The sequence below is a fragment of the Platichthys flesus genome, chromosome 4 (assembly GCF_949316205.1).
Source record: "Platichthys flesus chromosome 4, fPlaFle2.1, whole genome shotgun sequence".
Taxonomy (NCBI): Eukaryota; Metazoa; Chordata; class Actinopteri; order Pleuronectiformes; family Pleuronectidae; genus Platichthys; species Platichthys flesus.
The window spans coordinates 5,680,059-5,690,014 of NC_084948.1; the positions used below are offsets into that span (position 1 = coordinate 5,680,059).

Below are 9,956 nucleotides of genomic sequence, written 5' to 3' on the forward strand. Positions count from 1 at the left end.
GTCTTCTAAAACAGACTCAATGGCAGCATCTACACAAATCAGCTCTCCAGCGGCAGGCATGTTTGTTGAAAACAAATTCAACCCAAGGGTACTTTGATGACGTGGTTGATTACGTTACGGTTGATCATCTGTCCATCATTGTATAAAGCCCGCCCTGACAATCTGATTGGTCCGGATGATTTCGAACCGGGCATAATTTCTCCCCAACAGAGCGTCTCCAGACCGAACTTCCCGACCTCAAATGTTGTGGGCGGGGCTAAATTCGTCTGGCATCCAGGCTATATATAATGCAAAGCACTAATGTGATACGATTTGTTTGATGTGATGAGCTGTAATCCTAAACGGAGAACTTGTTCGTACGTGCAATCACCTTTACTGTAACTGACTGCTACACCTGCCACTTTATGCATACTGTTTTATTCTGTTATTTTGTGTTGGGCTTAATTGTGAGTATGACTACGTCAGGCTACATTATATATTTTTTGGGGTGAATTTTGAATATACAGTGAACTGTTCCTTGACTTATAACAACAATCCTTTAAACTATGTACATAAAAATGAACAGAGAGCTCGCATATGTATTTTATATGACAGTTACCACATCAATATGACTCCCGTTTATGCAGACTCCAGTTGATGTTAGTGACATAGCTTCCTTTGTGTACCTTTGTGTCATCAGGTGTTCCAGGCTTTTATTCGCAATAGCGTTAGAGGCCAAACCTGAGGGTACACTGAGGCTCAAGGTAAATCTGACTGGCTACTGGCTTGTATGGCAGTACTATGAAAGCCATGTAGCCCGCTCAGTAGATCAGACATCAATACCTCTGTGCCTTTTTAAACTAAACACCTACTGTCATAGGCAACATAGTTATAAGGTGTCCTTGTTTAGAACATAGGGCAAGATAGAGAATATCCCTTGTATGTTCTGCCGCACTCATCAAGATGCAAACCACCATGCTCAGAAATGACCCAACAACTTATTCTCCATAAGAATGGATTAACTTTGTAAGCTTTGTGCGGACTACCTTGCCTTCTTTCATTTTCTCTGTCTCTCGTCTTGCTATGTGGTTCAATCTAATTTTGCAATACCACGCAGAAGCCATCTTCACCAGGACATGGACATGATTAGCTTCAACACACATGTCAAACATGTGGCTGTGCAGCTGTGGGAAGAGATTCTTTTCAGAACAATCAGAAAGAACCTGGGTAACAATAGAAGCTGTTGTTCCCTTTCCACGTGGAGCCTTGCCCTCATTGTTTTTCAGAAGCCACTGGAAGTGTCTTTCCGTAGCTTTACAAACAGCAGTTACACCTGGTGAAGGTTTCTGTTTCTCTGTTCTTCAAAGTCACAAATCGATGCACTGAATCCTCTGAGGTGAGTGCTTCTGAGCAAGGCATACATGTGAGCCTCTGTTTCATCTTTTTCACAATGAAGCCTGTGATGTAAGCGATGGCTGCCTCCTTGTACTCAGACAGATTGTGGCTGCTCTACCAGGTCTTCGTAGATGAGACTTCTGCAACAAGCAATGAACCCATAGATGGGTGTCTTCTTCTGAGTCGAATACAATTAGACAAGTCTGTTGCATTTGTCTTTAACTTTAAGCCCTCGGAGAAGTGACTCGGTTTCATCAAGAATGGCTTTGGCACGGAGTTTAGTTGCTGGTTTGATTGGTGCTTTCTGTCCTTTTCCAAGTGGGTTACGGCTGTTAAGGACATCACAGGCTGCATCTATTGTGCGCAGAAACTGAGCGGTGGAAGCACATCCACGGAATTGTGAATATTTAAGCTCCTGCTCACAATAGTCAAGGGCATCAGCCACACTGCGACTGAAGAGCTGGGCTGCAAGATGGACTTTCATTTTTTGATTGCGCCACTGAATGTGCGCAATTTTTAATTTGTTGCCGAGACGCAAGCCTTCCTTGTCCTGAAGTTTGTTGAGCTCCTCAATGTACTGCCACTTTATCTGCTGGCCATCTTCTCTAAACAGAACCTCAACTGTTGACAAAACATTTATTGTGTGTGATCCTGAGGATGGATAAAGTAAGATCTCATGTCACTGATGTCTAGGTTGGCACCAAGCTCTCTGATCATTGTGAAGTTTTGAGAGGGACCATCACATGTCTAGGACACAACCCTAATTCCTATTTCATGGAGCCTAAAAAGGCTCTCTCGGATAACCGGTGCCCGGTTATTTAAACTCTTAATGATGGCAACCCTAACACTCTATCACTGACTGACCGGCGCGGAGAAATGCAGGTCCGGTCTGACCGGTCTGAACAGCCAGGCGGGAGCGTGCTTGAGAATAGCTGTGCGCTGTTTTTTTCGCCGCCGATCACCACACACACGCCTCGCCTCCTTCACTTTACTGCTGCTTGAGAGTGAGAGCCAGTCTGCTAGCTGATGGACTGAATTGCGCATGCGCGTCTCTTTCGAAAAAAAAAAAAAAACTTCCAAATAATCGCTTCAACTCGATTATAGTAGTTTGGAGATCGTTTGACCCCATAATCGTAATCAGGATTAAAATTCGATTAATTGAGCAGCCCTATGTCTAACTGTGATGAACTTTTTTTTTAAACAGAACATCAACTTTCTTTGAAAGTCTTACAACAGCCAGAGTGGGGCAGAGTGATGGACAAAGGGATACACTTACTGAATGACTTCCACTCACCCATCGCTTTTTTGTAGTGAGGGGTCAAATCCTGGTCATGAATTGAATTTTTAAGTACCTCTGTCTGCAGTACTAGTAGTGTAGAAATGCACTTGGGGTAGGTCATGTGCAGGGCATAGTAATATGCAATGACGTAGAGAAGTCCCTCATTAAGTCTGTCCATGGTTAAGGTGGTCACAGGTGTTTTTCCGATGGCGATCATGTAGTTATCCTCAGAAACGAGCAGAAGGTTTTCCATCTGTTCTGCATCTCTGATATGTACTGGGAGTTGGTCGGTTGGATGATTCGCTGCAGCTCATCCAGCACCTGAAAAATGACAATAGGCTCAAACTTTTTATATTCTAATTATAGCTTTCAGCAATGTCTTGCTGAAGAGTCAGAGTTCTGGGGACAACAACTGGCAGAGGCAGACACAAGGCAGGATGAGAGGCAAAACTCACTCCATCCTAAAATCAACCCAGTTGCCCAGTCAATGTGAGGGTTGTGTTTCTTGAGCCAAGGCAGGCCAAAAAAACAGTGGCATCTGAGATTAAGATTAAGATTAAGATTAGTTTATTTATACCAAACACATGCACAGACATGCACAACACGCTCATGTAATGGTAGGTAAATTTAACCTCTGCATTTAACCCATCTGTGTGCAGGACACACAGAGCAGTGAGCGACCATGTATGGCGCTGGGGGAGCAGATGTTGGGGGAGTAAGGTGCCTTGCTCAGGGGCACAAGACAGGGTAGGGAGACTCTTGGATTTTTGGACAGATCAATCCAGGTTAGTCTTTTGTTGTCTCTCCGTGGAGTCGAACCAGAGACGAACCAGAAACCTTTTCTGCCCATAGTCCAAGTTTCTGTCCATTTACGCTCAAACTGGTTTGAAACAAGTTTAATATTCAGATCCAGAGTCTCTTTAATGTGTGTGTGTTGAGGTCAGGGGTAAGAGGTCAGAATCTATGGTCCCTCAGGCTACGTGAGTGGGTTTCCTCTGGTTTCACACAACCGGTCCTTTCAATACTTTCACTGACACAACAATACAAGTGTGTCCTGTCACATTACGTTACAGACAATGTGTGGCCTCTTCAAAGCCTCAATTTAAACCTTTCACAGTAAACACTGTTTTCACTGAATGATGTTGCAGTAAAATCTGGATTTGAAATGTACATGTTCTCCTTTGGTTTGATGATTTCACTCAGTGCAGATAAAGAGTCTGAACTTCATAAAACATCTTAATGCAACAACACCAAGTTAGACTATAGTCTCAATAACCTGTAGATTAATAACACAGTCTCTATTCAGGCGACATGTAATCTGATCTGTGAGGATTTAAATTCAATCTTTTTCACGAAAGTGAAATAAATTCATAAAAACACGTGATCGTCTCTTTTTCTTCATCATAAACATGAGAAATATAACGAAATGAGGACGAAACTTCATTTTCAACTGACAGTTCATTTATTCCAAGAGAACACATGCATATTTTAAGTTTCATCAATTCTCTTGTGACTCCTGCTCCGCCTCCCGCAGCCAGGTGAAGAATGCTGTGAGTGACTCTAGGGCCACGCCTTTACCCAGCTGCTCGGGTCTACTGCTTGTCCCCCAGTAGTAAAACGGGTCCTCGGAGATGACGTCCCCGTCATACATGCAATCAAAGAAAATCCGGAGGAGGTCTGGAGAAAAAATACATGTCAGTCATCGTTTCAGCTGTGAGGTGAGACCAATTCCTATTGTTATCAATTCAATTCATTACACTTGTTTGATCACAGCTGAGAACTTGTTACACAGTTTGTTCTTAAGAAACGAAGAAAAAAGAACATGTGTGAGTTTCATTTGGACTGAACTCTGATGTAGAACTTACTCGGAGGCTGATCGAGTGTGACGATCAGAGCCTGAAGGGAGTGAAGCGCATGCAGCTGTTGCTCAGTGTCTGAGTTGCTGTAGTTGAATACAGGCAAACTCTTCTGCAAGAGTGCCATGTCCACTCGGCACTTGGTGTTATCTGCGAAGTGAAGCAGGAGGCAGAGTAAATGAATTTGCTCGGCAGACAGTAAATATTGTATTCAGCGGTGCGATTTGAGCAGAGAAGAGGAGTCTCGGCTCCGGCTGGTGGAGAGCTTACCTTTCGCTGCTGCCTCGCAAACAGCCGACATCAACTCCCTCATGAAGGGAGACAAGCTCAACCTAGATTCATCCAGGTTCTCCTGAGAAACAGAGAACAGAGGAGGAGGAGTAAAAACACAGCGTCTGTCAACTTCACAAGAGTCAGCTCAGAAGTGATGACACCGAAGAGCAGTAAACACGAAGCCCTTTTCAGAGAGGATCTGAGCGCGAATGGCTCAATGAAGGGTTACGACTCAATGAAGAACCCGTGGAGAGAATTCGATAAAGAAATGAAGTGGAGATTTAGAAAAGTACTGTTAGAGGAGTACTGTTTTCTATGAGTGTGTAATTTGGTTGAGCTTGATTGATGTTAGGGAGACTGTGTGGCCTCAGAGGAGGTACGTGCTCTACTGAGTGCTTCTGGTTTTAATTATTATTTATATCCACCTGATATTGGTGCAAGTTCAAAGAATGTAGATGTGTAATGAAAGTATCTCTGGTCTTAAACTGGAGCTTATGTTTCATTTGTTTAGTTAGTTAGTCCGCAGGATTAATCAAAAACTACTGAAGAGATTCCCATGAACGTTTGTGGATCCAGGGAGGAAACTGTAACATTTTGGAGCAAAGGTGGATCCAGGAATTGTATTGATGAGATCTTAACAACAGTCGTGGACCAACATTAGCTTCAAGGTCCAAATTATAATTATATTCAGTTACTTTACAACGAGGTGTAACTCAGCCCAACTCCGTCTGCCATTGAGGATTTTTACCACTAACTCGCAGAGGCTTGTTGATTGTCAGTTTTCGTACCTTCACACATTCGAAGGTCTGCTCTTCATTGGCGATGTCCTCCAGCACAATCTTCTCCTGAGACAGCGCAGGTTTCTCTGTGAAGGCAAATAAACAAACAGTCACAACAGTGTGATTAATGGCAGAGAGTGAATGTGTCGATATTATTGTCCTGTCTGTCCGGTGTTGGGCAGCGATGTGCGTCTCACCAGGCTCTGGGACTCTGCGCTCTTGCTCAGATTCCTCTTCGCTGTCACTCGGTATCCGTGGCACGACTTCTTCTTTGTCCAATTCTTTTCCTGGGTACTCCGGGGCTGGATTCTCCAACTGCTCCTTAGAACTCGTGAACGGTTCAGGCTGAGGCAGTGGCGGCGCAGCGCTCAGCGGCTTGTCACTGCGCTTTCCACTCTTTCGTCCCTTTCTGCCTGTGCTGCGACTGGTTGGGGACAAATAAACAAAGAGTCAGGAAGGATGTCAGTGTAAATGAGAAACTCGGAATATAAAGCTTTTCAACCAATTTGGAACGAACTACAAATAATTATCACTGCCCTTAAAATCACACAGGGTTGTCATCTCATACCTTCCAAGAGTTGTCCTGGCGTCAGAATCTGTTTTTTGTGGAGGAGCAGTGGAGGGTTGAGGTGAGGGGCTGGATTGCAGCGCTAAGAAGCGGTTGAGGCCCGCAGAGATGAAACGTTATAAGAGAGATAAGCGAAAAATAACAATTGTGGATGATCAGAGTCAAGGTCCAGTCATTAAGAGGAAGATGCTTCACCTGACTCCGTATATAGGATATGCTGTAAGTGACTTTTTTATATCAGGGTTTCATCAAGTTAAATTTAAAACCTTTTTAAGAACATAATGAAGGAAATTCTCATAAAATGTAATAGATATATTATCGGACTCACAGATTTCTAACAGGCTTAATATCAGAGATGAATCAGTGACAACTACAGCTAAACAGAGAGGAACAGTCATAACATTGTGAAGTGTGTGACACCCTTCCATCGTTAAGTGTTGTAGTATGAACTCCAAACAGTAACAAGACTCCTGATCAGCAGGTCATGTAGTGTGAACTGCACAGTGACCCGACAGCTTTAAAAGTCATTTGGTGTGACCTCACCTGAGTCACTGGCCTTGGCTACTTCACTGCTAGCCTTCACCAATATGACTGGGGGCCAACCTGGTCCTCGTCCATTTCAGTCTGCAGAAAGAGAAGCGATTATGATCACTCGTCAGATTTCCAGCAATAAAAACTACAGATTACAGTAGTAGAAAATCTGAAAGGGAAAGTCTAAAGGTTTAGACTGAAATCTACAGTTGGTTTTGCACTCTTCCGTGTTCTCAAAATGTCCAGCAGAGGGAGAACTAAGCTTCTTTCCAAAGCACTGTCTGAATTCTGCAATGCCCATTGTTAAGCAAGGACAAGTCCCAACCACATTACTGCATCCATACCATACGTTGTATTTTGTAAACATGAGGTGACCCAACTTTTCAACTTCTCTGTGATCAGTTTAGTACCCAGAGGTCACTGGTGATTTCACAAATAAGAATAATAATAAGAAAATCTAAGAAACTTGTTTACCCATATATCTGCATAAATACTAAAATATGATAATTTTCTGATTATAGAGCAGAATCTTAACAAGTCCTGACTCTGCTTTGGGTTCCAGCTTTAAATCAAATGAACATTTCAAATCTCTCAGATCAAACTATCATTAATAAAAATTTCAGCTCAAATAATTTAAATGTTAGAAGTCTGAAGCCAATTCTCCAGATTTTACCCGGAGGTCACGTCTGACAACGATTTAAGTTTCCATGGAACGCCACCAGTTACCACATGGAAATTATTTGTCTTTGTTTTTGTGATTCCATTTGTAGAAATATGAGCAAATCAACTATGAGGGACAGAAAGTAAATAGCAGCTTCACGTCTCCTGTATGCAGTGCATTTGTACAACCCTCACAGTAGAAGGTAAGAAAAATTAAGAATTGTAAGATCTGTTTCCAAGTCTCAGACAGCTCGTCTCACCTTGAGGACCTTTTGACCCTTCTTTGGGTCGGTGGTCCTGCTGTTCTTTTCCATGGGCACAGTGTTGCCCAGCTCATCTCTCTGTACGCCCTGATCCCTCTGCTTACTTGGATCTGTGGAGACACACCCACACAAAAAAACAAAAACAAACAAACAAGGGAAATATAGGCTTAAGATTAGTTCACAGGTAATACAGTGGAGTCAAACGGCTGTGAAAGTGGCAGACAGAGTGACATCTCTGACTGTTTCTGTGGCATGCTGCGTTACAAGATGAAATATTATAGCTCAGCCAGCAGATGGGAGGGAGTGAGGGGGCTTCCTATCTGCTGTTGGGAACAATATCATCTCTGCAGGCTATAGGGACAGGAGGTCTACAGACTGGCTTCCTGAGTCACTATAGCTGTGTTGATGGGATTCTAAGCCTTAAAGAGAGTTTAGAATGCAGGCCTGACCTGGCTGTCTCTGGGTCTCTTAGGAGAGGAGTGGCTGATGCACTTTTCTCGGCTCCTCCAGACCGGGTCCTGTGGACACCCAGTTGTGCTGTAGAAAAAAAAAATGTACAGAACCACAATTTACTTCAAACCTGAATCAGACAGATCTGTAGTGTGAAACAGATTTCTTTGCTCTTTATCTTTGACAGATTAGATAATTTAGGAGCATGTGTAGGTTTGATCACACTGTGCTAGATACATTTTGGCATAAACAGAGGAATCAGTCAATCACAGAGGAATATTCTAATGACTGAGGACACACTGATTATTTCATTAAAGATCAATAGTCATCACGTCCTCCTCAGGTTTCTTCAATTTTTTCCCTGTTCATTGTTTCTATTGAATTTTCTTACATTTCTTTGCCATTATCTATGTATCTATCTTTATCAGTCCTTCTAAAAAGGCGTTAGATCTCGTTAACAACAGCAGTGAAGATATTCGTTAAACAGAATATGACCAGAATATATAGTATCATGTTGAAATAAATCTCTGTGGTAAAATTCCTGTTACTTTGGAGAATTTGACTGTTGGACTCTTTACAATTGTGCAAATTAAAGAAAAATTGTGAAGACCGACTCACCAATCTCAGGTCTATAACATCCTGCAGCATCAACCGTATACGAGATGAAATCTTCCCCTCTGTGAGGATTTTTTCCAGCTGGGTAATATACTGATCCATCTGAGGCTGGTGAGACACAGAGGGAGAGAGACGGTTAATTTGAGACTTCATGTTGAAGTTCATGTTCAATATGTCTCCATTCAATCTACCAGACAGCAGGTTGCAGATATTATTATTCTACAGAGTTGACCAATTGTCCAGTTTATCACTTGGAACAGTCCTCACCGCCCGAGATGAAACCGGAACATTTCATCAACAGCAGCATGAAAACCGTAATAGCCAGAAACAAACAGAGTCAATTCACTGTAAACGTTCACCATTAAAGCTTCTGTGCTGAAGGACAAGTGTGATGATTCACTAGCACAGTCTGTCAGATTTAATTCACAGAAGAATATAGGAAACTAAAAAATGTAGCAGAAATATATTTCAGTAGGAAGCAAAATAGGGAAGTTTGGAGTTTATTTAAGTTTCCATGGTCAAAAGGGGTTGTTTGCAGGGTGACTGGTTTAAGATGAGGATCAAATCACACATCACAGTGCAGCAGAGAGAGATAGAGAGAGGGAGAGAGAGGGAGAGAGAGAGAGAGGGAGAGAGGGAGCAGAAAGGCCAGGGGATCGTTCATGTCTTCCTACGTATCTGAGGACGGTTGAAACCAGTTGGGAGTCACCGAATGAGGCAGAGCCGAGTGGGGACACTGAGGGGATATTCCCGTTTCCACATAACCTAATTGTAAGCAGCTGCTGTGGGATTGCACCTGAACTTTTCTCTTTTATATCTTGGAAAATGTTTCCTTGTAAATCAGAATCACCTCTTAAATGAATTATTTGACACATGCAGAAGAATACATCTTGGTGGGATGAAAGCAGAGACATGAACTGATCTTCGGCTGCACTAATGTCAAAAACACTGCTGACAAAAAGTTCACATCACATCTTGATCCCTGCAAACAACGCATTTCTCTCAATATTTAATTTTGGAAAGGGAAACCAGCCAGATATTATCCTGTAAATTATATTCAAAGCTTTCAATCTGTAGCCCTTCAGACCTTTCTAAGACCGTAATAAAATAAATTTAAGATTTATGTAAAATTTACTACCACCAGCTTACCTTGGCCTCCTCTAGGTCAAGGACCTTGCCGATGGAGGTGAGCAGGCTGCAGAGACACGCTAAACACTCTTCGTCGTTGTTGTTCAGCAGGTTGACCACGCAGTCATGCATGATTGTTGACGTTTCCATCTTGTGCTTGAACAGTTCGCAGATGATCTT

At 42.6% G+C, this 9,956-nt stretch overlaps 1 protein-coding gene across 1 annotated transcript; it reads right to left on the minus strand.

Annotated features, from left to right (window-relative positions):
• Positions 1–4,096: 4,096 nt before the first annotated feature.
• LOC133951979 (eukaryotic translation initiation factor 4 gamma 3-like) lies at positions 4,097–9,908 on the minus strand. The gene is made up of 9 exons (XM_062386248.1): positions 9,798–9,908; positions 8,652–8,756; positions 7,581–7,653; positions 6,130–6,211; positions 5,759–5,985; positions 5,571–5,647; positions 4,780–4,861; positions 4,519–4,659; positions 4,097–4,330 (listed from the first exon to the last, which is right to left on the minus strand). The coding sequence occupies exons 1-9, from the start codon at positions 9,906–9,908 to the stop codon at positions 4,152–4,154; spliced, it is 1,077 nt and encodes a 358-aa protein (XP_062242232.1). The 3' UTR covers positions 4,097–4,151.
• Positions 9,909–9,956: the final 48 nt, after the last annotated feature.